Source organism: Felis catus, chromosome A2, assembly GCF_018350175.1.
Source record: "Felis catus isolate Fca126 chromosome A2, F.catus_Fca126_mat1.0, whole genome shotgun sequence".
NCBI lineage: Eukaryota > Metazoa > Chordata > Mammalia > Carnivora > Felidae > Felis > Felis catus.
The window spans coordinates 17,698,956-17,725,265 of record NC_058369.1 but is presented as its reverse complement, the minus strand read 5'-3'; the positions used below and the strand labels follow the sequence as shown (position 1 = coordinate 17,725,265).

At 60.7% G+C, this 26,310-nt stretch overlaps 2 protein-coding genes across 5 annotated transcripts; one reads left to right on the top strand and one right to left on the bottom strand.

Moving 5' to 3' along the window:
* Positions 1-785: 785 nt before the first annotated feature.
* On the top strand, positions 786-26,310 carry PLXNB1 (plexin B1). Of its 4 annotated transcripts, none has more exons than XM_023248461.2 (38): positions 786-904; positions 4,934-4,986; positions 5,656-6,768; positions 7,552-7,734; positions 8,056-8,184; positions 8,278-8,378; positions 8,669-8,801; positions 9,083-9,239; positions 9,485-9,593; positions 9,670-9,778; positions 10,190-10,870; positions 11,051-11,173; positions 11,364-11,486; positions 11,788-11,881; positions 11,965-12,137; positions 12,299-12,450; positions 14,175-14,280; positions 14,424-14,560; positions 14,851-15,027; positions 15,220-15,391; positions 15,572-15,814; positions 16,518-16,694; positions 16,772-16,920; positions 17,431-17,531; positions 17,636-17,853; positions 17,994-18,172; positions 18,326-18,392; positions 18,623-18,769; positions 19,690-19,858; positions 20,123-20,226; positions 20,301-20,385; positions 20,621-20,793; positions 21,002-21,162; positions 21,260-21,407; positions 23,237-23,301; positions 23,438-23,513; positions 24,418-24,492; positions 25,561-26,310. In XM_023248461.2, the coding sequence occupies exons 3-38, from the start codon at positions 5,662-5,664 to the stop codon at positions 25,663-25,665; spliced, it is 6,408 nt and encodes a 2,135-aa protein (XP_023104229.1). In that variant the 5' UTR covers positions 786-904; positions 4,934-4,986; positions 5,656-5,661; the 3' UTR covers positions 25,666-26,310. The 4 variants fall into 4 exon arrangements, with proteins under 4 accessions (XP_023104229.1, XP_023104231.1, XP_023104226.1 ...); XM_023248458.2 differs by lacking the exon at positions 786-904 and adding an exon at positions 1,150-1,281; XM_023248463.2 differs by lacking the exons at positions 786-904; positions 4,934-4,986 and adding an exon at positions 1,146-1,281.
* On the bottom strand, positions 848-4,490 carry LOC123381420 (translation initiation factor IF-2-like). Its single transcript, XM_045042223.1, has 3 exons — positions 4,473-4,490; positions 3,930-4,027; positions 848-1,688 (listed from the first exon to the last, which is right to left on the bottom strand). The coding sequence occupies exons 1-3, from the start codon at positions 4,488-4,490 to the stop codon at positions 848-850; spliced, it is 957 nt and encodes a 318-aa protein (XP_044898158.1).

Here is a 26,310-nt window from a genome sequence, read left to right as displayed (position 1 = left end):
CTCCTCTGAGTTTGCAGTAGGCAGGCCAGGGTGTGTGTGAAGGGCCCGGCAGAGGGCACAACTGGGCCCCTGCCCAGCGGTTTCTCCCTAGAAAGGCCCAGGTATTTGCCAGTGAGGGAGTCCAGACTTGCCCAAGGCTTCTCAGCATAGGGTGGGTCCAGGTAGAGGCCCAGGAGGAAAAGAAGGAAATGCACCCTTGCTTGTGTACTTTGCAGCCGCTGTGCCCTCCTGTAACAGCCTGGTAGGTGTGGTATCATCTCCACTTGCCGGTGAGCAAACAGGCGTGTGTGTGTGTGTGGGGGGGTGTTCAGGGGTATGGGGGGCTCAGGTTACTTGGCTTAGTGGTGGCACAAACCCAGGCCCAACCCCAAAGCCTATGCTCCTCTGGCGCAGCCAGAGGTGGGGGCCGGAAGGAGAGGGTGGCTGTTAGGGAGTCCTGGGAGTAGGGGCGGTGGGCAGGACCTGGTACGGGGGTGAGAAACCAGGCGCCGAGGAGTTCAGGTAAAGAAAGTTGGAGGACGACCACAGGAAAGGAAGGAGAGAGTTCGGGACGCTGCGGAGCAGGGGTGGTGGCTGGCGAGCTGGCGGGGCTGGTGTGGGGTGCAGGTCCCACCCGTCGCCGGTGGGCAGGAAGAGGCCGGACGCTGTACCTGCAACACCTGTGGGCGCCAAGCGCACCACCCCCCCCCCCCGGCCCCGCCCATCCCGGGAGGACTCTTGATTCCGGTTCCTGCGCAGCGCGCAGGTATGGCCCGGCAGGGGCGGGATGGGGTGGGGTCGGGCAGCCAGAGCTCTGGGCTCTGCTCCTCGCCCTCAGCTCGCCTGGCCGCGACCCGCGTTGCCGTGGCTACCGCCGCCCAGCAGCCAGCGCCCCCACAGGGAGGGGTCGAGTCCCCCGCCCTCGGCAAGTGCGGAGCCCGCAGGGCTGGAATGCGGGGTCCCGGGCGGCTCGGGGCCGCGCGCCCGGCTCTCCCGGCTGCTTCCGGCCTGGCCTGGGCGGCGGGCGGGGGGAGGGCGGCCCGGCGGGCGCGGGGGGAAGGAGCGAAGCCCGGCCCGGCCGACGCGGCTTTGTCTCCTTTGTTCCCGGCGGTGGCAGCGCCGCGGCGGGAGGGGCGGGCAGCGGGCGCGCTTTTCCGCCCCTCGGTCTCCGGGTAACAGCTGCGGCGCCGCCGGAGCCACCTCCGGGGGGCGGGGGGCAGCGAGGCCGCCGCGCGCAGATCCCGAGCCCGCAGCGGCCGGCGCCCGCCTCGGCGCGCTCCTCCCGCGGGGCCCGGCCGGGTGGTGAGTCCGGGGCCCGGGGCGGGGGCCCGGGGGTGGCGGTGAGGCCCCGGGGGGGGAGGGGCCCGGGGCCCGATGCCGCCAGGCAGGGGCAGCCCGGGTGAGTGGTGGGCAGCTTCGGTCCTGAGAGTTGGGACCACACTTCTCCGCACTGAGGGAAACTCTGGCGGCTCCGCCTGTAACGCGATTGGGAGACAGAGGAGGTGGAGCTGCTCCTCCGCGCCCCCTCCTCGCCGCCGCCGCCGCTGCCACAGCCGGGACGGCCGGCCTCTTCCCCGCCCTCCCAGGACCACTGGTGGGGTCCTTGCCCCGCGGCCGAGGGAGGAGGGAGGAAGGTCGAAGAAGAGCCGATGGGGAGGTCTAGGCTTGCCCTCTGTAGTAACAGCCCTTCCAGGCTGCGCTCAGCGCAACTGACAAAGGCGGACTGTGAGCCTTGTGCCAGGCATCCCCAGAGGGAGACCCCCCACCTCCCTACACGACCCAGGCAGTGGGTGATTGATGAGCGCTCCTGAGTCCGCGCCGGTGTTGCGGTGTTGCGTAAATGGTGGGCCCCTCCACCCCACCTCGAAACACAGACAACAGGGCGAGCAATGTGCATTACAGTGCTGCCGGTGAATCTCTTCTCCCGGGTGGACCCTGGGAGCTAAGCAGGAGAAGGGGAGGGAAAGTCCAGTTTCCCATTGATCCCCTTAAATGAGAGCTGGGGTACCACCCCTTCAGGTGTGGAAGGGCAGAGTTTGTTAGCCCCTTTGGTTGGTGAGGACAGCCCCAGGAGGGCCCCAGAGCTGCTTTCTCTTTGCAGATAGAAGTTAGGCAGCTGAGGGCTCTGCTGAAGAGGTCTAGAGAAAGATGAGCCCAGAAGAGACCTCAAGGCAGGCCTGGGACCTGGGTACAAGCAGAGTTAGGCTTTGCCTGTGAGTTCGAATGGGGCCTGAGATCTCGTGATCCTGTAAGTTGAGGACACGAGGCCTGGCTCCAAACCAGCCTTTTCAGTCTGCTCTGGCTTGGTTATTAATAAAGTGGACCTGACACCTTGTCCTTTGAGAGGCCAAGTGGCTGGAACAGGGTGTGGGTCCCGTATCTCCCCTCCTGAGTGGATTTCCTTGGCTGTGAAATGGGGGTTCTTTCAACATGTGAGGAACACCTGCTTTGTGCTAATATCTGTCTTAGTTGCTGGGGCTCCTGCCTGCAAGGAGCTTTAAGTCTAGAGTTGGGAGAGTGGAACAGAGAGAAAAGTGTCTTTGGTTGGTGCCACCAATGCCAGGCATATACATTTCATGTTTAATGGTCAGAGCAGTCTTGCTTCCCATTCTGCAAATGGGAAATCTGAGGCTCAGCCCAAGCCAGAGCCGCAGTACACACTAGAGTGGTAGCTGGGATATGCCCATTCCATCCTCCACACAGGGTGGACTCCTCAGGAGCCTGGGGGGACATGGAAAGCTCTCCTGGGAGATGGTTGGGAGTCAGAGTTAACTAGATAGAAAGGGAGTGGGCATTCCAAGCAGGGAGGAGTGTGAAACAGCCCACAGTTAGGCCAGCAGGAGCTAACAGCATGTGTGGGGGAGCCCTGGCATAGATTGGATGGAAGAGGGCGTGGACTGGAGGGGTTTGACCTTTATTCTTGAGGCCTTGGGCTGCCCCAAAGAAAGGGGAGAGATGTGTTCTGATTCTGCTTGAAGATCCTGTGAGGTAGGAGGGGTGGCCTTTAGGGGCTGGGGGCTGCTCTGGCCAGTGGCAGGGGTTAGGTGAATTCGAGTGCCTCGAGATGTCACCACCCCTCTTTCCCTCCTCCACCACCTGTGGTATGTGGAGAAGGGTGAGGGTCCTGCTTCAGTGATTGAAAGAGTCCATCACTTTTCCCAGAGTGGGTCAGCCTTCAGCCTCCTATGTGGCCTGGCCAGGAGCTCTTCTGATCCCTCCCATCCTCCTGTGGGCCACTTGACCCAGTTGTGACTTTACATTTGGGGAGTGTCTTTGTTGCTGCCCCTTGAGGGTTGGAAAGCTTTGGCATGCAGTAGGCTCTGAGCAAATGTTTGTAAGCCAATGACAGAGTGACTCTTGGTCTAACTATGGACCCTTTGCCCCAGGCACATCCCTGGGCAGGAGGCTACTGGAGGGAGTGCAGGAGGTAGCCTCTGCCCATCCTCAGACAGACCCTGTCTTCCCAGAGGAAGAAACTTTCTTCCCCGACCCCTTGGAAACAAAGTGGGGGGCTCCTGGGAAGCCTGGCCTTGCCATAGTCCTGAGTTCACGACTCTCCCTGCTATCCCCTTTCCCCCACCCCCTCGGGTAGCAAACAGAGGCGGCCTTGTTCCTGCTCCCATAGAGCTGCCCTGTTCTCCTCACACTAAAAATGGAAACCCCCAAGCTATTTCGGGAGCAGTGCCCAGCTGGGCTGTGGCCATGGCTCCCCTGCTCCCACCAGGCGGCCGGACCCTCCTCCAAAACTTATGCCCAGTCCACTCACTCCGGGACAGTCTCAGCAGCACCTTGGTGGGGCCTTGGCGGGGAGGAGCCGACCCTAGCTGAGGGAAGCTCTCCCTCAGGCAGACTGGCCACTGGGTGGTGGGAGGGGCTGGGCAACGTGGCCTGGGCAGAGGCGAGGAGGGGAAATATCTCCCGGCTTGGCCTGGGAGCAGCACTTCCCCAACCTGATGCTCCTGGCTGGGGACCACCCGGGGCTGGGGAAGATGGTGTTACCATGGTTTTCTGCTTCAGCAGGCCTTAGCTGGGGCCCACAAGGAGGGATCTGTGAGGAGAACAGGCACCCAGGGTCTGAGGAGGTCTTGGGGATAGACATGGTGACTTCCTCTGGGACAGCCCTCCTCCAACCCTGGGCCCTGGCTCTGCTCTGACCTGCGGGAGGAGAAATAATAGCAAGAGATGCCCTGGCTTCCACACCCCTGTAGGACTTAGGGCTCAAGCAGGGAAGTGTGCACGAATCTGTATGCGTGGGTATCTGAATGTGGGTGGTGGTGTATATGTCTTTGCTGGGGGGTGTGACATGCCCTTGCGCGGAATGCCTATTTGTACGTGTGTGTTCCTGCGTGTAAGGAGGCTGTGTCTTTGTGCGAGTGTTTAAGTGTGTGGTACGTGGGTTGTGTTCCTATGTGTGTCTGTGCGACGTGGACACGCCATATCTGCATGTATCTGCACGTGTGCAAGTGCCCGTGTGCTTGTGTATGGGTGTGCACCTGCAGGGCCGGCGGCATGTCTGCTTCTTGGTGTGTGCAAGCCTGTGTCCGTGTCTGTGCCAGTGGCAGTTTGGGCTAGACAGCTCCTGGCCTGTGTGGAGGGTGTATAGCGGGGTACCCTAAAAGGACAGAGTTTGGGCAGAGGGTGAGAAAGAGACAGTAGCTACGAAGGGAGAAGGGGCTGCAGAGGACAGGGCCATGCTGGGGGCCTGGCTGGGCCCCGCCTGCCATGGGGCTCCTTCCTAGTTGCCCTTTCCCAGGCCCTGAGGGTGCCTGGTTCCGCTGCCCTCCCCCTCCCTGTGTGGGCTCTGAGGAGGCGTCCCCTGTGGAATGTGTTTGGTGGCCGAAGGCCAGGCTGGGCCCAGTTCCATTGGCAGGCTGGGCAGCGGGAAGGGGAGCCCGGGCTCCCACATGCCTGCAGCCCAGCCCCCAGCTTCATGCTCTGCTATCTCCCTGGCTAGGTGACTCCCACACAGGTCATGCTGTTGTCTCCTGATCCAGCCGGCCCTGCCAGGTGAGCCTGACCTCACACCTAGGCACCTGGGAGAAGTGTGACTCCTGCTTCTTAGGGCTCTCCAAGGTGGCATCCAGTCATTTAGGTCCCAGTCCTGGCAGCCTCAGTCTCCCTCATCTCTTCATTGGTTTTGTGGATTCCTTCTGGATTCCTGGCCTGAACAGCCCTTCATCCAATTCTTGCTCTGCTCTAATGTGCAGATGGCCCATGGGACCTTGCCCTCCCTCTTTCCCCCCTGCAGGCAGCTGACATCTGTGCAGAGGGGTCCTCTCCCTCCTCGGGGTTCTGGGCCCCTCCTTCCCATCACCTGCTCTCCTGCCTCTCCAGGCCCTGGTCCCTGGGGATGGGATATTTCTCACATCTCTACCCCTCTAGCCCCTTACCCTCGGACCCTGTGGTGACACAGGGCAGTGCAGGGAGAAGCGGGGGTGGGGAAGGATGGATGTCTCCTGAGAGAATAGTGCTTGCAGGAAATGGACAGTGTTGAAGTTTCCAGGAAAGATCTCCTGACCCCTTGCTAGTGTGCAATCCTGGGGTCATCCTGGACCACAGTGCTGTCTAAGCCTAGGCCTCCTCTGGTCACTCCCCCGGTTAGGAGGGGCATCTTGGCAATGTCACGGGCTTACCTCCCACAGTAGCCCCTCAGCACTCCATCTCTCTCCTTGCCAGGTGACCATGCCTGCCCTCGGCCCAGCTCTTCTCCAGGCGCTCTGGGCTGGGTGGGTCCTCACGCTCCAGCCCCCTCCACCAGCTGCTTTCACTCCCAATGGCACGCATCTGCAGCATCTGGCACGGGATCCCACCTCAGGTACCCTCTACCTGGGGGCCACCAACTTCCTGTTCCAGCTGAGCCCTGAGCTGCAGCTGGAGGCTACGGTGCCCACTGGCCCTGTGCTAGATAGCAGGGACTGCCTGCCACCTGTGATGCCTGATGAGTGCCCTCAGGCCCAGCCTACCAACAACTTGAACCAGCTGCTCCTGGTGAGCCCAGGGGCCCTCGTGGTGTGCGGGAGTGTGCACCAGGGGGTCTGTGAGCTGCGGCACCTGGGCCAACTTGAACGACTACTGCTGCGGCCTGAGCGGCCTGGGGACACCCAGTACGTGGCCGCTAATGACCCTGCAGTCAGCACGGTGGGACTGGTGGCCCAGGGCTTGACTGGGGAGCCTCTCCTATTTGTGGGGCGGGGATACACCAGCAGGGGCGTGGGGGGTGGCATCCCTCCCATCACAACCCGGACCTTGTGGCCACTGGACCCTCAAACTGCCTTCTCCTATGAGGAGACGGCCAAGTTGGCCGTGGGCCGCCTCTCCGAGTATAGCCACCACTTTGTGAGCGCCTTTGCACGTGGGGCCAGTGCCTACTTCCTGTTCCTGCGGCGGGACCTGCAGGCTCAGTCTAGAGCCTTTCGTGCCTATGTGTCCCGAGTGTGCCTCCGGGACCAGCACTACTATTCCTATGTGGAGTTGCCTCTGGCCTGCCAGGGTAGCCGCTATGGGCTGATCCAGGCTGCAGCTGTGGCCACATCCCTGGAGGTGACCCAGGGGGAGGTACTCTTTGCTGCCTTCTCCTCGGCCGCTCCCCCCACTGTGGGCCGGCCTCCGTCAGCAGCTGCTGGAGCATCTGGAGCCTCTGCCCTCTGCGCCTTCCCCCTGGACGAGGTGGACCGCCTTGCTAACCGCACGCGAGATGCCTGCTACACTAGGGAGGGCCGCGCCACGGATGGGGTGGAGGTGGCCTACATCGAGTATGACGTCAATTCTGACTGCGCACAGTTGCCTGTGGTGAGTCCCAGCTCGTCCCTGTCTGGCATTCACGGCCAGGCAGCTGCCCGAGGAGTCCAAAGGGAAGCTGGTGGTGTGGGGGCTGATCAGGTCAATGGATGTTATGTGCTTCCTTTGTGTCTGGGTGATGGAGATGCCTTACGAAAATCGTGGCACTCAGGGGACAGAGGGCCATTCAGAGTGGGGCTTGGACTGCTTCCTGCAGAGGTGGTATTCGTGTAGGTGGACTGAAGGTGTTTGGGGTCCTAGGGTATGGGGCAGGGACCTAGAATGTGGGAAGATGGGCCCTGTTGTTTTACGTTATTGAGCAAGAGAGGCAGGTGAGGTTGAGGCTTGTTTGGCTCTAGTCTCTGGATAGATAACACGGGGGAGAAACCACAGCTAGGGGGACCGAGTGAGGGAGAGGTGGCAGGGACCCAGGGGAGTGGACCTGGACATGAAGACGCAAGCTTTGAGAGGCTTTGGGCAAGTGGTCCAGGGGAAGGCTGAGTGCGTACCCTGGGGGAAGGCCAAGGGTGTGGGAAGGTGGAGCCCCAGATAGGTGGGGATCAAGAGCGGGGTAAGGGGCTGCTGGAGATTAGCAGCTGAGGCCCCACTAAGGATGCAGCTGTGGGCAACATCAGGGAGGGCTGGCAGAGACACTAGGGGTGGGGTGAGGCTGTCCGGGGGCTCCTTAAGGGAGGGGTGATGGAATAAGGCCGTCCAGAGAAGAGAGTCATTCAGCAAAAGCTGGCTGGGCCAGGGGATAGGGAGGGCCTTACTGGTGCTTCTTGCTGCCTATAGGATACCCTGGATGCTTATCCCTGTGGCTCAGACCACACGCCCAGCCCCATGGCCAGCCGTGTCCCCCTGGAAGCCACGCCCGTTCTGGAGTGGCCAGGGATTCAGCTAACAGCTGTGGCAGTCACCATGGAGGATGGACACACCATTGCTTTCCTGGGTGACAGTCAAGGACACCTACACAGGGTGGGTCCACTGGAAGTACCGGGCCCTGCCCCAGGGTCTAGAGGGAATAGGTTGCTGGTGACCCAGCCGGGGAGGAGCTATGCCTGTGACCCCTGGGACACACCCCTGGCCCTAAGGCTGGGAGAGATGACTTAAGCTTCTCTTCCCAGAGCTGGATGGTATTTACCTGTGATCTCCCCCACCCCCTGCCCAAGGGCTGGGTGGGATGACTTGTACTAGCAGAAAATTCTGCTTGTAGATTGCTTCATTGTGGGAAGAAGAGAGGGCCTTGGGCCTATGGCCGTGGACTTGGGTCCCAGAACTTGTGGTCTCTGATCTCAGGTCTACTTGGGCCCAGGGAGTGATGGCCACCCATACTCCACACAGAACATCCAGCAGGGGTCTGCGGTGAGCAGAGACCTCACCTTTGATGGGGCCTTCGAGCACCTGTATGTCATGACCCAGAGCACAGTGAGTGCCAGGATCTGGCTGCTGGGAGGGGCCTTGGGCAGGGCCAGGGACCCATATGTGGAGGAGTCACTGGTGTTTGGATTGCTGTCACAGCTTCTCAAGGTTCCTGTGGCTTCTTGTGCTCAGCACCTGGACTGTGCCTCTTGTCTCGCTCACAAGGACCCATACTGTGGGTGGTGTGTGCTCCTTGGCAGGTCAGTGCTCCACCGACTCCTGACCCATTCCCCAACCCCAACCCCCACCTCCTGCCCTCCCTGGTCCTGCATAATAGCCCTGTCCAGTATTCCTGGTCCTTGGCCCTTGACTTGCAGCCCACGACCCCTGGATGCCCCAATCCCCTACCTCCATTCTCCATCCTGGGCATCAGTGCCTTGCCAGGGCAGACGTAGCCTAGTGTCATGGCCCACCTGAGGATCCCGCCCAGGTCCCCAGTATTGGAGGTGTCCCTGCTCCGTGAAGGTACATCCTGGTCATTCTCCTGCAGGTGCAGTCGCCATTCCGAGTGCTCACGGGGACAGGGCCCAGAGCGGTGGCTGTGGAGCTTCCAGCCTGAGCTGGGCTGTCTGCAAGTGGCAGCTATGAGTCCTGCCAACATCAGCCGAGAGGAGCGGAGGGAGGTGAATGAGCAGGGCGGGCACATGCCTCGTGGGGAGGACTCTGGTGATGGGTCAGGACCTTGCATTTTAATGTCAGATGCTCTAAATACCATGTGGCCCTATACAAGTTGCTTGTCTTGGGGCCTTGCTTTCTCTGTCTGCTTCTAATCCAGGCTAGAGGGCATTTGTGAAGGCTTGAGGGCTGGTGGCCACTGTGCCCCCTCACATTGGGTGCTCTGGAAACACAAGCCCGGGTCTGCTGCCCGGTGGCTCCAGCAGCATGTCCTGGCCTCTCTGTCCAGGTTTTCCTGTCAGTGCCTGACCTGCCACCCCTGTGGCCAGGGGAGACGTATTCCTGCCAGTTTGGGGATCACCAGACTCCTGCCCTGCTGACCAGTTCTGGTGTGATGTGCCCTTCCCCGGACCCTAGCGAGGCCCCAGCACTGCCAAGAGGAGCCGGTGGGTGAGAGAAGGGGCCAGCCCTGGGGCCTGGGAGCCCCACCCTCCTCCCGTCTTGCTCCAGGGGGTGTGGTTGGGGTGACGTGTGATTCCGAGTGGGGATCCCTGAAATAGCACTTTTCTCTGGGCCCCCTGGCTAGTCCTCAGTCCCCTAAAGTGCCCATTTTGTGTCCTATGGGCTGTGTTCCCCAGATCCCGGGTGCTAACCCCACTCCTCAGCCTGGGCCCTCTCTCCCACCCTGCAGACCACGTGTCAGTGAGCGTGGAGCTCAGGTTTGGCGCTGTGGTGATTGCCAAAGCTTCGCTCTCCATCTATGACTGTGCAGCAGTCTCTGAGCTCCGCCCGTCTGCACAGTGAGTTCCTCCCCGACACCCCCAGCGCCCGGGCTGCCCCGTGGCGACCTCTGCCCCATGGCTGTGCTCTGTGCAGGTGCCAGGCCTGCGTGAGCAGCCGCTGGGGGTGTAACTGGTGTGTCTGGCAGCAGCTGTGCACGCACAAGGCCTCATGTGACGCTGGGCCCATGGTGGTTAGTCAGCAGGTGAGCGGGACCTCCAGCTGGGCCCCACAGGGGTTTGGGGTTCCCTTTGTGAGGGTTTCTCTGATGGCCCGGGGTCTGTGTGCCTGCCTGCCCATGTGAGGCTCTGTTGTGAGCACCCGAGCTGCTGTGTGTGACGGACTCACTGGAGAACAGCTGCTGGTGTCCCGCCTGTTTCGGGGAGAGGACCTTTGTAGCTGAGCGGCAGGGGAGGTCTGGGCCTCAGGTCCCGCCTCAACACAGATGCCCCTGGAGCCTGCCCTCCCCGCCCTCCTTTGGAGAATTAACGGGCTGTTTTTGTTTCTCTTTTCCTTGGTCTCCTTTCCTCTTAACACACCCTTTGCCTGCCTGCCACCTGCTCCCGCGCCTGCCTGCTGAGTGGCCCCTCCTGTCTTTCTCTGCTTCCCCCTTCAGAGCCCGCTTCTCTCCCCAGCCCCTCCCGCAAGAGATGTACCCACCCCCTTCCCACCTGAAGCCCCCCAGACCCCAGTCACCCCTGCTCCTGACGCCCTTCCCGTGGAGCCTGGTGCCCCCTCCACAGCCTCGGATGTCCCACCTGGGGATCGCCCTTCCTTGCTCAGCCCCTGGGGGCCGGGGGCAGGTCCTGGCCCCACACCTGCCTCAGCCTCCACAGAGTCACCTCTCCATGAGGAACCTCCCCCTCCCGACCCCCCCAACAGACGTGGAACCGCTGTCCCCGCCCCCACTGACTTCGGACCCACGGCCACACCCGAGGACCTCTTGGCCTCCCACCCATCGCCCTCAGATGCAGCGGCACTGCCCCCTGCCCCTGCAGACCCCGGCCCCGAGGCCGACCCCTCCGTGGCACTCTTGGACCAGCCCCCCGGCACTGCTCCCGCCACCACTTTCCCAGGGGCCGCTGGCTCCACGAAGCCCGCTCTGGACTGGCTCATGAGAGAAGGCGGAGAGCTGCCTGAGGCGGACGAGTGGACGGGGGGTGACACACCCGCCTTCTCCACTTCCACCCTCCTCTCAGGTGATGGAGACTCGGCTGAGCACGAGGGCCCTCCCGCCCCCCTCATCCTCCTGTCCAGCCTGGACTACCAATACGACACCCCCGGGCTCTGGGAGCTGGTGAGGCCCAGCCCAGGAAGGAGGCCTCCAGGGGAGGGGATGCGGGGCAGACTCAGGAGGGGTCGAGGGGCAGGGTGGGGTCTGCAGCTCCATGCCGGCCTGGGCCCTGAGTTGTGTGCAGGGAAACGACCGAGGTGATGGGGTGGGCTCCATAGACTGCCTTGCTCTTGGTGTCTCCAGGAGGAGGTGAACTGGGGGGCAAGCTCCTGCCCTTGTGTCGAGAGTGTTCAGGGCTCCACGCTGATGCCAGTCCACGTGGAGCGAGAAGTCCGGCTGCTGGGCAGGAACCTGCGCCTCTTCCAGGTGAGCGTGTCCGGTTGCAGGCATATTGGCGGCCTCCTTGGCTGTTGACAACTATACCTGAGCCCTGGAGAGCAGGAAGAGGCCTGGTCCCACATCTCGGCCCTGACCCTGGGGCTCTGCTAGCGGCCCTGCGGGACTCACTGGGGCCAGCTCCTAAAGCTGCCTCAGCAGCTGTGTCCTCTGCCCCCAGGACAGCCCAGGAGACCATGAGTGTGTGATGGAGCTGGAGGGCCGTGAAGTGGTAGTTGAGGCCCGGGTCGAGTGCGAGCCACCTCCAGAGACTCAATGCCACGTTACGTGCCGGCAGAACCAGGTGTGGGTCACGAGTGCCTGGGTGGGCAAGGGTGTGCCGGCCACAGGCTGGCTACCAACCTCAGCTGGCCACACCACATTCATCATCCCAGCCCCACATATAACCCTGTGACCTCGAGGGAATCTGAGTACCCCGGCTCTGACCCCTGATCCTGTGGCCTCACGGGTCCCTGTCCCCCAGTTCTGACCTCTGACCTCGTGCTCCCACAACTAGTCATTTGGTCCTTTCTCTGACCACCACCGCCCCCCAGGCCTGATGCCTCCCCCAGGCCCAGACTCTGACCCCACTCCCATTTCTCCAGCTCAGCTATGAGGCTCTGCAGCCAGAGCTCCGTGTGGGGCTGTTTCTGCGTCGGGCTGGCCGTCTGCGTGTGGACAGTGCTGATGGGTTGCATGGTGAGCTAGCTGGGGCCTCTGGGGCCACGGGGCTCCTCCAGGCCTGCCTTTCACATTTGTCTCTGCCCCCCTCCCGCAACCAGTGGTGCTGTATGACTGCTCCGTGGGACACGGGGACTGTAGCCGCTGCCAAACTGCCATGCCCCAATATGGCTGTGTGTGGTGCAAGGGAGAGCATCCACGTTGTGTGGCCCAGGAGGCTTGTGGCGAGACTGAAGCTGTGGCCACGCAGTGCCCCGCACCCCTCATCTACTCGGTGTGTTGAAATGCTGGCATGTCCCTTCTTCACCGCTGCCTTTAGAGGGAGAGTGGGGTGCTGTGGGCCCAGGGGTCCCGAAGGTGGGAGTCTGGGACTGCCTTTCCAGGCTGCCGAGGGTTGACTGGTGGTGGAAGTGAGCAGTCCGTGTCTTGGAACAGGTGGAGCCGCTGACTGGGCCTGTAGACGGAGGCACCCGTGTTACCATCAGGGGCTCCAACCTGGGCCAACATGTGCAGGACGTACAGGACACAGTCAGGGTGGCTGGAGTACCCTGTGCTGTGGATGCTCAGGAGTACGAGGTCTCCAGTAGGTGAGTTGGCTGGACTGACAGGAGTTCGGCACCCTTCATGGGCTCCCCGGTTGGCTTTCCTGCTCATGGCTGCCCATCTACTACTCCTCTGCCTTTTCCTCTCCCCCTTTGCTTGTTTCTGGTCACAATGTCTCAGAGCTAAGGTTGCCATTTGAGGCCCTGGAGCACCCACTTCGGCTTTGTGCACGGACTTGCATGTTCCTGGCCTGGACTGCTGGGGATCGTTGCTGGGCCTGGGCCCAATCATTGCCTAGAACCAACAGGTGGCCCCATCTACATGTTCTCACTTGGTGTTCTGAATGAGCATGGTTGTAGTTGTGGCAGCAAGGTTCTCAGGTCCCAGATGCTTGTGCTCAGGGGCTGGGTTTCCACGAGCTGTCCTTTCTTCCCCAAGCACTGCCCCTGGAGGGCTTTTCCGGGCACAGACTTGTGGCCCGTCTGCTGAGTGCCAGACTCCTTGCCTAGTCCCTGGGACCCCGGTTGCCTTCCCAGGGACTGTAGCTGATAAAGGTTCTGGGTCATGGTAGCCTGGCTGGCAGTAGCAGGGTCCAACAGTGCCCACCCAGGACATTGCCAAGGAGATATCCACAATCAGCAAATCCCAGACCTGGCTGATATCAGAGTTACCTGGAGAGCCTGTCCAAAGCCACCATAGAATGGGTCCTTCAAGCCTACCCTCAGAGATCTGGATTCTGTAGGCCTGTGCTGGGGCTCCGTGATCTGTATTTTATTTAAAAAAAAATTTTTTTTTCAACGTTTATTTATTTTTGGGACAGAGAGAGACAGAGCATGAACGGGGGAGGGGCAGAGAGAGAGAGAGAGACACAGAATCGGAAACAGGCTCCAGGCTCTGAGCCATCAGCCCAGAGCCGGACTCAGGGCTCGAACCCACGGACTGCGAGATCGTGACCTGGCTGAAGTCGGACGCTTAACTGACTGCGCCACCCAGGCGCCCCGTGATCTGTATTTTAAACCAGACTTTGCTAGAGTGTGTGGTATTCCCCCTGTGTGTTATGACCAAGAACTTTCGGTGACTGTCTAGACTGTTAATGATTCTAGAACCATGAGACTAGAGTAACTTATGAAGTGATTTATAAAGAGATTAAAATATTCTCTGGCCGAGGTCTCTCCTGGGTACTTTACATATCACTTGTTCTGTTTTCCAAAGTGTTGGCGGTGACTGTTACAATGTCACGGAGTCGAGCCACTGCCAGCTTCACCATGGGGACATTAATTTGTCCCAAGCTTCTCTGTTTACTGGCTGAGAACCAACATTTTCTTAGATTGCTCACTTTCCCTTTCCATCTATCCCCAGACCTGATTAGAAGCTTCCAGGGACTTTTTTTTTTTTTCACGAGGAAATCAAGTTTCCACCACTTTGCAAGTGGTGTGGTGTGCGTGGTGATGGCAGCTAGTTAGGCCACTCATCAGTTTGGTGCTCGTCCCTATAGCCAGCCTCAGAGGGCTCCTTGTAAATTTGTGCCGCGCAGAGAGGTGAATTCCTCTCGGCAGGGGGCCCTAGGGTTGGACTTGAATGATTGAAACCATGCGTATTAACTCTCAGATGCCAAAGCCCCCTGGTGTGCCATCAGGAATTCCCCCCAAAGCAAGAGGATCTCTGTCAATCTTGGGAGCAGGGAGAACACCTCATTTAGTGGGGCAGCCAGCTCAGTTTGAGGGGCCCTCGGTGCGGCCCGGCACCCCAGCCTGCCTTGTGCCCACAGCTTCGTGTGTATCACTGAGGCCAGCGGGGAGGAGGTGGCTGGCGCTGTGACGGTGGAGGTGCCGGGAAGAGGACACGGTGTCTCAGAGCACGACTTTGCCTATCAGGTAAAGTGGCTCCCCCGCCAGCCCGTCCGGTTTCGCCTTCCTGGGGCTTCTCACCCGGGGCCTTCTTGTCTTCCTCAGGCTCCCCCTGCTTCTCTGTTTGTGGCCTCATGTCTGCCTATGTTTCCCTATCCCCCTTCCCACAGGACCCGAAGGTGCATTCCATCTTCCCAACCCGAGGCCCCAGAGCGGGGGGTACCCGCCTTACCCTGCACGGCTCCAAGCTCCTGACTGGGCGGCTGGAGGACATCCGAGTAGTAGTTGGAGACCAGCCTTGCCACCTGTGAGGGCTGCTTCCTCATTCTGCAAGAAATCCGTGTGCTGTAGGGAGAAGACAGAGGGGTGGGATGCTGGGAGAGCAGAAAGGGGGAGAGGGCCAGGTCTGCTCCATCAGAAAGCGGCCAGACCCTCCCTCAGCTGGGGCTGTCGGGGGACTGTGGCCTCCAGGGTCACGTGTGGAGCTTGCAGTCAGCTCTGAAGGGAAGCGAGCTGGGGCCTGAGGGGGTCCCATGTCCTGGAAATCATCCCTGTCCCCTTCCTGGCCTGCCTTCCACTCATCCCTCCCTTCCCCAGGCTGCTGGAGCAGCAGGCGGAGCAGCTGCAGTGTGAGACCAGCCCCCACCCCACGCCTGCCACGCTCCCTGTGGCTGTGTGGTTTGGGGCCGCTGAGCGGAGGCTTCAACACAGCCAGTTTGAGTACACGTCAGACCCCAACGTCACCTCTGCCAGCCCCACCAAGAGCTTCCTCAGGTGCTGGGCCAAGGGCATGGCCTCATGGCATGCGGCAGGGAGGTCTTTGCAGCTCTAGTATGTGGGGAGGTTGCGGGGCTTTCTGTGGAGGCCGTGACTCCCGTGCTGCTGCTGGGGAGAGGGCCGAGGGGCTTTGGGCCGGGCTGGCCCCGGTTCTCCTAAGCCATGGGTGGTTCACGGTCTGTGTTGCAGTGGAGGACGGAAGATATGGGTCCGTGGCCAGAATCTGGATGTGGTACAGACACCAAGAATCCGAGTGACTGTGGCTCCGAGAGCACCGCAGCCCGGCCAGGGGCTTGGGCGGAGACGCCGCGTGATCCCAGAAACAGCGTGCTCCCCTGGAGCTTCCTGTGGTGGCCATCATGTAGGACACCCACGGGCGTACCCTGCTTGCACTAGAGTAGCCATCGCCCTCATCACTCCGCACTCCACCCCGTGCACAGCCGTGGGTGGCGGATACCAAAGAGGCTATTGCCCTGTCTTTGCTGGGCCCCCTTCCTGGGCCCTCAACTCTCCTCCCCTGTCTTTCCTCTCTGTGGCCCAGTTTGAGGAGCCGTGCCACGTGAACTCCTCTCAGCTCATCACGTGCCACACGCCTGCCCTCCCAGGCCTGCCTGAGGACCCCTGGGTCCGGGTGGAATTCATCCTTGACAACCTGGTCTTTGACTTCGCGACACTGAGCCCCACACCCTTCTCCTATGAGGCCGACCCCACTCTGCAGCCCCTCAACCCCGAGGACCCCACCGCACCATTCCGGCACAAGCCTGGGAGTGTGCTCTCTGTGGAGGTACTGTTCCCGCTCACACACAGGGGCAGGGGGCTCACGACCCTTCACTTTGCTGGTCATTGGGGCTGTGTGTGGCAGAGGGGGCATGAAGGCAGAGCAAGGGCCAGCGGACAGACCTGGCTCCTCACCCTTCACATGTGAGGGCTGAGGGGCTGGTGATGGGCTGCCTCGCCTGATGCATCTGGCTGGAGCCTGGGGCCCCACACACTCTACGGCAGGAGTCTGAATGACAATATGTAAATGGTCTGGCACACGCAGTAGCTGGGTGGCGTGGTACACAGTAGGCGCCTGGGCTGATGCCCATTTGGCAGCCTGACTCAACGTGAACAAACACTTGGCATGGGTTCTGACACGTGCGGTAGGTGGGCATTCTAAAAGGCCACAGGTAGACAACCCGGCATCGTCCGCCTGGTGGGCCAGCAGACACAGTAGTGGCTCTGGCTTTGTTAGGTGACTGGGCAGGATTCGGGGGCAACTTTATATTGTCCAGATTTTGAGCTCTAGAAAAGTGAAGATGTGAGGAAGAAGGATGGGAAGGGTAGAGAAGGGTCGGGGGGCAGCTCAGAGGATAGCCATGGACTATCTCCTCTGATGCAGGGGAAGAGGTGCTGACCCGGCATCAGCCCTGCTCCCGGGGGTGGGTGTCAGGACCATCCTTCCCACACTTGAGGGGATGGGATCTGAGTGACCCCTCGTGTTCCAGGGGGAGAATCTGGACCTTGCAATGTCCAAGGAGGAGGTGGTGGCCATGATAGGGGACGGCCCCTGCGTGGTGAAGACACTGACCCGTCACCACCTGTACTGCGAGCCCCCCCTGGAGCAGCCTCTGCCCCAGCACCACGTCCTCCGGGAGGCGCCCGATGCTTTGCCTGAGTTCACGGTCAGTGAGTGGGCACTGGGTTGGGCCGGGCATCAGGCCTGTGCTGAAACCTTGCTCACAGGTGGCTCCCCACATAGGTGCAGATGGGGAACCTGCACTTCTCCCTGGGCCACGTGCAGTACGATGGCGAGAGCCCCGTGGCTTTTCCCATGGCAGCCCAGGTGGGCTTGGGGGTGGGCACCTCTCTTCTGGCTCTGGGCGTCATCATCATTGTCCTCATATACAGGTGGGTGCAGCCGGATGTGGCTGGGCTGGGGCAGGTAGGGGGGTGCGGCTGGATGGGAAGGGCAGACTAGGCCAGGGGTCAACAAAAGTTTCCTGTAAAGGGCCAGAGTACCTATTTTAGGCTTTGTGGCCGGGTGGCCTCAGTTGCAGGGGCTCAACTCCACTGTTGCAGAGCAGAAGCTGCCACGGACCATATGCAAACACATGACTGTGGCCGTGTGCCAACAAATCTTTATTTACAGAAATAGGTCGTGGGCCAGATTTGGCCTGCTTGTAGTTTGTTGATCCCTGGGCTAAACTCCTGGGCTAGACTGGATATGGGGTGTGACTTGCCCAGGATGCGACAGGCCAAATTATTCTGGGCTAGGCCTTGGCTTGGCTGGGCATGGCTGGGTCAGACTGTGCCGGCCTAAGCCAGGGTGAGGCTGGGGTAGACAGGCCTGGGCCATAGGCACCAGCAAGGGCTCTGGCCTTGTCTGGCCTTCCCCTTCCTGACCTTGGTGCTGAGCAGGAGGAAGAGCAAGCAGGCCCTGAGGGACTATAAGAAGGTCCAGATCCAGCTGGAGAATCTGGAGAGCAGCGTGCGGGACCGCTGCAAGAAGGAGTTCACGGGTGAGGCTGCAGAGAGTAGGCCCGGAACATGTTTCAGGGCCCTGTGAAAGTCTGCTCCCGTCGGGTGGGATCCACGCCCAAACCTGGCCTCTTCTGCCCAACAGACCTCATGACTGAGATGACCGATCTCACCAGTGACCTTCTGGGCAGTGGCATCCCCTTCCTCGACTATAAGGTGTATGCTGAGAGGGTCTTCTTCCCTGGGCACCAGGAGTCGCCCTTGCACCGGGACCTGGGTGTACCGGAGAGCAGGCGACCCACCGTGGAACAAGGGCTGGGGCAGCTCTCCAACCTGCTCAACAGCAAGCTCTTCCTCACCAAGGTGCCACGCACAGCCCCACCCCAGGCCTCCCCACATCTGTCCCCTCCTGGCCCCACCCCTCCTGCCCCAGCCCCGCCCCTTCTTTGTCCCTCCTTTTTTGAATGGGCCCCTTCCTCCTTATCCCGCCTCCCTGGTGCCAGTTCATCCACACCCTGGAGAGCCAGCGCACCTTCTCAGCTCGGGACCGAGCCTACGTGGCATCTCTGCTCACGGTGGCGCTGCACGGGAAGCTCGAGTACTTCACTGACATCCTCCGAACCCTGCTCAGTGACCTGGTGGCCCAGTACGTGGCCAAGAACCCCAAGCTGATGCTGCGCAGGTCTGTGTGGCTGTCAGAAGCCATGGGGGCCTTGTGGTTATGAGGGCTGGAGCCAAGGGCTGCGTCAGACCCCCTGGGGTTTAGGGGTTCACAGAACAGGGAGCCCAGAGGCCCTACCTCTGACCCTGCCCCTCCCCTTTCCTGTCATCCTAGGACAGAGACCGTGGTGGAGAAGTTGCTCACCAACTGGATGTCCATCTGCCTGTACACCTTCGTGAGGGTGAGAGAGGCAGACGTGGACAGGGCTTGGGCTCCCCTCCGGGGCGAGGCGGGACTCTAAACCACACAGCTTCCAGCCCCGTTCAGTCCAGACACTCCTGCCCAGCATGTCTCATTCACCTCAGGCCCTCTGCAGTCTGTCCCCTTCCCCAGCATGGGCCGTGTCCCATACAGCTCTGTTTCATGCCTGTCACCTGCCCTGGGGGCCCTCACTGGCTGTCACTTCCTCAGGACTCAGTAGGGGAGCCGCTGTACATGCTCTTCCGTGGAATTAAACATCAAGTGGACAAGGGGCCAGTGGATAGCGTGACTGGCAAAGCCAAATACACCCTGAATGACAACCGCCTTCTCAGAGAGGACGTGGAGTACCGTCCCCTGGTGAGGGAGGGAGGAAGGGAGAGGGATAGGGAGACCGAGTCAGGGAGGGATAGGGGGAGGGAGGGAAAGAGAATGTGAACGTGCATACGCTCAGTGGTGTCTGTCCCTGGTGAGGATGCGGAGGGTAAGCACGTGTGATCATTGTGAATGGCTGGCTGCTGGAGAGAAGCCTTTAGATTAGTTGAGCAGCATAGAGGCTTGAGGACTAGACCTCAAGGCAGAAGGCCTTGAGGATGGGCCCTCAGGCTTGAGATGGGGTCGGAGTGAGATAGGGTCACAGCAGGGGTTTGGGGAGCAGTCCACAAGCCCTGGGACTGGGCCAGGGCCTGAGCGTTTGCAGGACCATCATCTCAGTGTCCTGCCAGTGATGTGATGTGCCCACCAAGCCAGGAGCCAGCTCTGTCAGTCTTGTCCATCTCTTCCTCCGGGTTGCTATCCCCTTAGTGGAGTGCCTTCTTTGGTGGCCCACGCAGGGCACCTTTCCTGGTGATCCACGCGGGATACCTTCCTTGGTGGCCCACGCGGGGTACCTTTGGGAAAATCTCATTCAGGCTCCACCAAACCTGCCCCCTCTCGGGCCGGTAGGAATCCTTACTTCTTATGAAGCTTCTCTCAGGTGCCTCAGCCTGACCAGTTGAGCCAGGAACCTGGGGACCTGAGTTAAGAGGGACTTGTGTTCACTTGTTTTTTTCTGCCATTCACCCCGTAGACATTTACTAGTGCACTGTGCTGGAGGTGGGGTCAGAGTGGAGGAAGCCGCTGTCCCTGGGCGGGTGGACGGCTAAAGAGATAAGAATTAGGGAGTTGTTGGTGCCGAGAGGTCAGAACCAGTGGCTTCCTCATGGGTTGTCCTTGACCTTGTGTGTCGGTCATCCCATGTGTGGCATGAGCCCTGATTGCTCCCGCATATACCTCGGTAGACCTTGAATGCACTGTTGGCTGTGGGGCCCGGCGCAGGAGAGGCCCAGGGTGTGCCTGTGAAGGTCCTGGACTGCGATACCATCTCCCAGGCCAAAGAGAAGATGTTGGACCAGCTTTATAAAGGAGTACCTCTCGCCCAGCGGCCAGACCCCCGTACCCTGGATGTTGGTGAGGGTGGAGGGGAAGGGTAGCCTGGGGACCTGAGCCAGGGTGCAGGCTGGGCTGGCCCTGGACCATATCGCTCAGTGGGCACAGGGCAGAGGCTGGAACGACCTCTCACATGGTGAGGGGCCCCTGATCCTAGTCTTTGGAGGGGTTGGATAAGGCTGCCCCCTGATGGTGGGGCCTGTGTCCCTGTGGAGGAGGAGGTAGGCTCCGCCGCAGGAAGGGTGTTCTGGAAGCCCTGGACCAAGTCCCAACTTGCTCTTGCAGAGTGGCGGTCTGGGGTGGCTGGGCATCTCATTCTTTCTGATGAGGACGTGACTTCTGAGGTCCAGGGCCTGTGGAGGCGCCTGAACACCCTGCAGCATTACAAGGTGGGAGGGGTAAGAGCGGGAGGCGGGGTAGGCGGGGTGGGGCTGGTGGAGGGGTCACCAGCTGTGATTAGCAGGTCCCAGATGGAGCAACTGTGGCCCTGGTCCCCTGCCTCACCAAGCACGTTCTCCGGGAAAACCAGGATTATGTCCCTGGAGAGAGTGAGTATGCCCCCCACTTCCAGCCCCTACCCAATCACTGTCCTCTGCCCCTGCTTTGCCCAGTCCCCAGTACTGGGGCAGGTCTTCTGGACCTGAGGGTAGGCTTGTGTCTACCTCCCTTCCACCTAGAGAAGCCCTCAACCTGTGCTTCCACTCCTGGAAGTTGGCGGGACGCTGGGGTCCCAGGGGACGTGGTACCTGATGAGGGATGACGAGCTGTGGGGTCTTGGCACAGGGACCCCAATGCTGGAGGATGTGGACGAGGGGGGCATCCGGCCCTGGCACCTAGTGAAGCCAAGTGAGGAGCCGGAGCCTCCCAGGCCTCGGAGGGGCAGCCTTCGGGGTGGGGAGCGCGAGCGAGCCAAGGCCATCCCTGAGATCTACCTGACCCGCCTGTTGTCCATGAAGGTGGGGCAGGAGGGATTGGAGGCTGGGGTCAGGGATGGGACAGGCCGTAGGTCTGGGCTGTGGGGGAGGGGACGGCTACTTATGGGGTTTGGGTGTGGTGTGGGGCTCGCACGGGCATAGTGCCGCGAGGTGTCTGAGGCCGGGCTGGGGCCGAGGTCCCCTGTCCCCTTGCTGACCGTACGTCCTCTGTGCTTCCCCTCCCCACCAGGGCACACTGCAGAAGTTTGTGGACGACCTATTCCAGGTGATTCTCAGCACCAGCCGCCCCGTGCCGCTTGCTATCAAGTACTTCTTCGACCTGCTGGATGAGCAGGCCCAGCAGCACGGCATCTCTGACCAGGACACCGTCCATATCTGGAAGACCAACAGGTGGGGGTGGGGGTGGGGCAAGGCGGGCCAGGTGTGTGGGGGGTCTTCTCTCCCACCCCCCCAGCACGCTCACTGGCCCTGCCTGCCCTACCCACAGCCTGCCGCTAAGGTTCTGGATCAATATAATAAAAAACCCGCAGTTTGTGTTCGACGTGCAGACATCTGATAACATGGATGCAGTGCTCTTGGTCATTGCTCAGACGTTCATGGATGCCTGCACCCTGGCCGACCACAAGCTGGGCCGGGTGAGTGGGTCAGGGTGGACACGGAGGGCACGAATGGGGCAGGGTAGTATGGGCCAGGTGTGGACAGTGTTGTGTGTGCGCCGATTCCAGGCTTGGCTGAGAATGTCGGGGAGGAGGGCTAGGGGAGGCCTCTGACTCCAGCCCCAGGCTGGGCTTTGTCCCTGAGCTCCCCGGGAGGTGGCAGTGATGACCCCTCAGGAACCAAATCCACCGGGCAGCCTGGAGCTGTCCTGTGATTGTAGGATCCACATGTCTACCTGGAAACCAACCTAGCGGCCCCACCATCACCTCGGGCTCACCTCCTCCAAGTCTGGGCTCACCATAGCCGGAGGCCCAGGGATCAGAAGTCACCCTGCCTTTTCCTCGTTCCCTACACACAGGGGCAGAGGAGGTATCTGCCTGTCGGTGCAGTGTAGACGGGAGAGTCCAGGCAGTGAGCGCCAGGCATGGGCGAGGTGCTGGCGAGGGGCGCTGGGAAGCAGAGAGGAATGGCCAGGGCTGTGGTGGTGGCGGGGTGTTGTCACAGTAGTGAGAGCCAAGGGAGTCCCATGACAGATAAGGGGTCCCTGCTGCAGTGACTCAGGCACCCAGCAGGCAGGGCCTGGGGCTCTGCAGGCCTGTGCAGGGAGCTGTTACCTCTTGAGGGATCGATCTCTAGACTTCTGTGAAGAAACAGAATGCAAACTTCTACTCTGTAGTGCTGTCTTTTGAGAGCAGTTTCTATTCTGTGTGTTCTCGTCACTGTGCCTACAACGAACCCCACCGCGAGGACCGGCGAGGGCTACCTCGGGTGGAGGCTGTGTGGTGGCTGGGGTTTTGCCCAACCTTCACCTTGCCTCCCCTTCCCAGCAAAACTGCAAATGCTTGCTGGGTAGCTCAGGAAGAGTCCAAACCGGGAATGCCTAGGGTCCCCCCGGCAGAGCGTTGGTGAGAAGGCATGCATGCTGACTCATGACTCAGGCCCAGGGATGCATCGCTGCCGCACAGGGGTGGCGCCATCTTACCTCACCCTCCCGGCAGCCGTAGGGTGAGGCAGCAGGTGCCGTCCAGAGCTCAGAGCTGGGATTGGAACCCACTGCAGTGGTGGAAGGTGTGTCTGGGTGTGTTACCATGTGGGCTCTGACCTGAGAGACCTGCTTCAGGTGCCAGCTCGGCCACTCAGAGTGAGGTGGTGTGGGACAAGTTACTATATTTCCTACTATATTTTCTGGGTCAGTTCCCTGATTTTTATATTTTATTTATTTTATTTGTTAAGTTTATTTCTTTGGGGAGAGAGAGAGAGAGAGTGCATGTGCAAGCAGGGGAGGGGCAGAGAGAGAGGGGAGAGGGAATCCCAAGCAGGCTCCACACTGTCAGCACAGAGCCCGATGTGGGGCTCGAGTTCATGAGCCATGAGATCATGGCCGAGCCGAAGTCAGACACTTTACCGACTGAGCCCCCCAGGTGCCACAGTTTCCTGATTTTTGAAATGATTACGTGGGGAATGAGCAGCACATGGAAAAGCGGCATTAGGGCTCCATATGGCACGGTGCCCTCCCGCCCCGCATGCCGGTTCCCTGCTGGATCCAGGTGGAGGCATGTGGAGCTGAGAAATGGCCTTGGAATAATTGGGGGAGAAGCTCGAGGTGACAGAGTGGAGATTGGATATCGGTGGAGGGGAGTGGGCAGAGGAGGTCCTTGCGGAGGGAAATGGGCCAGGGGCACCAACCATCCCAGTTGCCTGGGACTGAGGGGTTCCTGGGATATTTAGAACGGAAACGGTGCTGGGAAAATTGGGGCCGTTGGTCACTCTAAGGGGACTCTCCTCTTTCTCTCCTGCTGACGCCTAGGACTCCCCCATCAACAAACTTCTATATGCTCGAGATATTCCCCGTTACAAACGGATGGTGGAAAGGTATGAGGGCGAGGAAAGGGTCTGGAAGGGGGATGAGTGGACCGACTGATGGATGTTTATGGCTGCAGCCGTGGGATGGGCCCTGTGGGGGGAGGAATGGTTTGTTTACCCAGCAGCTGGCCGTGGTCTCTGGCAGGTACTACGCAGACATCAGGCAGACCGTCCCCGCCAGTGACCAAGAGATGAACTCCATCCTGGCTGAGCTGTCTCGGGTATGGCCCTCCCTCTGCTTCTTGGGTTGGGCACAGGCCTCCTGCCATGAGGATCCTGCTGTTTTGCAAGGAAGCCCTTGGGGCCTCAGCGATCCTGCGAGCTGGTTGGGGGCAGGACACATACCATCCCCATAAATGCAGAATGTTCTAATGGCCACTATAAAAGACCAGGGCTCCCAACATCTCACTACAGAGCAGCAGGCTCTTGTCCCGGCAGCTGCCACCTGACCTGACTCGGCCAGCTGCTTGGGTGCCTGCAGCCCGTGTTTGGGTCTGGGGACGATGTATCCAGAGCAGTGAGGTGGCTGGGATTCAGCCCCAGGACAGCCCAGGTCAGTCTGCCCGTGTCTTCATACAGCATTGCTTCCGTCGGTGTAGACGTGCCCCCACCTACTTTTAAAACAGTCTCCAAACATAAACTCCAGGGAACTTAGTGTTTCTGAACACTAAGTGATGGAGGACCACAAGGACACAGAACACGCAACAATAGCAGCTACGATTTGGTGGTGGTGCTTTGATTGTCCTCTCGCCTGACCCCCATAGGAGCTCCACAGGTTGAGCGCTATTAGCCCTGTTGTCCTGATGAGGAGGTGCGGGCTCAGAGATGGCCCCATGGAGGGGCCCCGTGCAACCTCCCGGAAGATGTGATGGAGATCAGAGCAGACCTAGCTGGGTCACAGCCCGTAAGCGGCCGCTGTCCCACTGGGCCCTGCAACCATCTGGGGTCCCAGCTGCCGCCTTGAGGGGAGAGAAGCAGGGCCCTGCTCACGCTGCAGACCTGGGATCCCTGGTCTGTAGGCAGGGCTTCCTGCTGCAGGGCCTGTCCTTTCTGCCACCTCCTCCCCATTTCCCAGGGGTCCTGTGGTTGGTGACAATGCTCGTCTCTCTTACCTCTTCTCCTTAGAACTACTCTGGGGACCTTGGGGCACGAGTGGCCCTGCATGAACTCTACAAGTATATCAACAAGTACTATGACCAGGTGGGCAGAACCCTGGGCCCTGATGGAGGGAGGGAAGGGCTGTGACTAGTGGTCTTCCCCAGGCACAGAGCAGGGTCAGGGCAGGGTCCTGGTACCTCCCCTGCTCTCCCCATCCTTGCCCTCTCCTCTGGGGCTCCTCGGCAGCAGCTGGGATGCCGGGGATCTGCCAGGGTCTGGAGATGGCGTGGGGGATGGTCTGGGAAGGACACAGCTGCTGCCTCTGCCCCCACCTTGTCCTGGTCCCCATCCCTACTCGAGTCCCCACAGTGGCAGCGTGCTGTGCACGGCCAGAGAAGAAGGTCCTGCCAGGAGTGGGTGAGGGGACGGCAGAGCCAGCAAGGGGGCCGTCTGGGGAACTTGGACTGGGCCCCAAGATCACAGCACCTACGAGTCAGCCTACTAAGCGTCTGCCAGAATCGTCCTATCGGATGTGTGTGTGGCACCAACGATGTGGCTGTTGCTGTTCAGCGATGAGGAGCCTGCCTGGTGGCCGGCCTGGGGGATAGTCATTTAACGTGAATTCCAGGCACCCCAGGCTTGCTCAGGCAGTGTGAGCTCCTGCATGGGGGAGGCGGGGGCGTGTGGTACCTCATGTACCCTCGTGGAAACGGCACAGGCCAGCCCCTCCTGGGCTCCACCGCTCCCCTGTGGCAGCCCTCATTTGTGCTTATGTGGTTGTTGGTGTTGGGTCAGAATCTGTCCTGCCATCAATGAGCCTTGTGAGGGCAGGATCACACGTGTCCCATCATTGTGGGGTCCCTGCTCCATGCCAGCACCTGGAATGGGAACACAGGAAATGCTTGCTGCCTGGTGGGGGCAGGGGGAGCCAGGGGACTGGAACAGGGCTTCTAGGGGTTTTGTGGGGGGAAAGGCTAGCCTGGTGGGTGTGGCTGGGCTCCACTCAAAACGATTTTTACTGGTGGAGGTAAAACCCCAGCAAGGCCCCGAGGAAGTGAGACGGCTCGCTGAGGCCCCCAGTTGTGCCGCAGTACCTGAGGAGGCCTGCTGAGGGCTGTGGGTGCATGCGGTGGCTGGTAGGCCCTGCTGACCGGCCGGTGTCTGTTGCAGATCATCACTGCCCTGGAGGAGGATGGCACGGCTCAGAAGATGCAGCTGGGCTACCGGCTCCAGCAGATCGCAGCCGCTGTGGAGAACAAGGTCACGGACCTGTAGGGAACTGGCCAGCCCTGGCCTGCCATTGCCTCAGCCCTGCCCGGGCAGCCCTGGAACCGTGAGGGAGAAGCTGCCTTCTTAGATGCCTGTAGTACCTGACGAGCAGAGTTAGTGGAAGGTGGCCCCCGGGCTCCTGGGGCCTCTGGCCTGGGCCCTGCTGGACCTACCTCGCAGGCCTGGGGCTGTGAGGCTGATGGGGTGGTGCCCAGCCTGCTCCCCGAGCCCAGTGACCCTGTGGGCTCTTTTCTGTGTGACGTCGGTCTGTGGGGAGTCAGGGACTCAGGGCTTCCAGAGAGTGGCTGGAAGGGCCTCCAGCCTCTGGAGAAACTGTACTGTTCCTGAACACTGGTCTTTGACCCACCGGGATTCCGAGGGGAAGGAGGAGAGCCCCACTTCCTGTCCTTTCCTCCTCCATCATCCCTGACCTCACTTTAGCTGCCTCCAGCCTTTTGCTGCTGCCACATTCCTAGGTCCGAGAGATGAATGCCTTTCCTAGGCCACTACAAACTGACCCCTTGTCAGGGCTGGCTGCCTCAGGGCCACCCTGCCTCAGAGGCAGCGAGTGGGGAGGGGCACTTGCTGCAGGGACCTGGGGGAGACCGGTGGCCCCACTGACCCAGCTCTTAATTAAAGGATAACACACTG

Excerpts from the sequence above, each read along its gene's own strand:
- LOC123381420 (XM_045042223.1), bottom strand. Across the intron at positions 1,689-3,929 it reads TCCCCAGCCAGGAGCATCAG|TTGCGCTGAGCGCAGCCTGG; the intron begins GTTGGGGAAGTG and ends CGCCTTTGTCAG.
- PLXNB1 (XM_023248461.2), top strand. The coding sequence starts at position 5,662 with ATGCCTGCCCTCGGCCCAGCTCTTCTCCAGGCGCTCTGGGCTGGGTGG. Across the intron at positions 12,138-12,298 it reads CCGCACCCCTCATCTACTCG|GTGGAGCCGCTGACTGGGCC; the intron begins GTGTGTTGAAAT and ends GTCTTGGAACAG. Across the intron at positions 24,493-25,560 it reads TCAACAAGTACTATGACCAG|ATCATCACTGCCCTGGAGGA; the intron begins GTGGGCAGAACC and ends TGTCTGTTGCAG.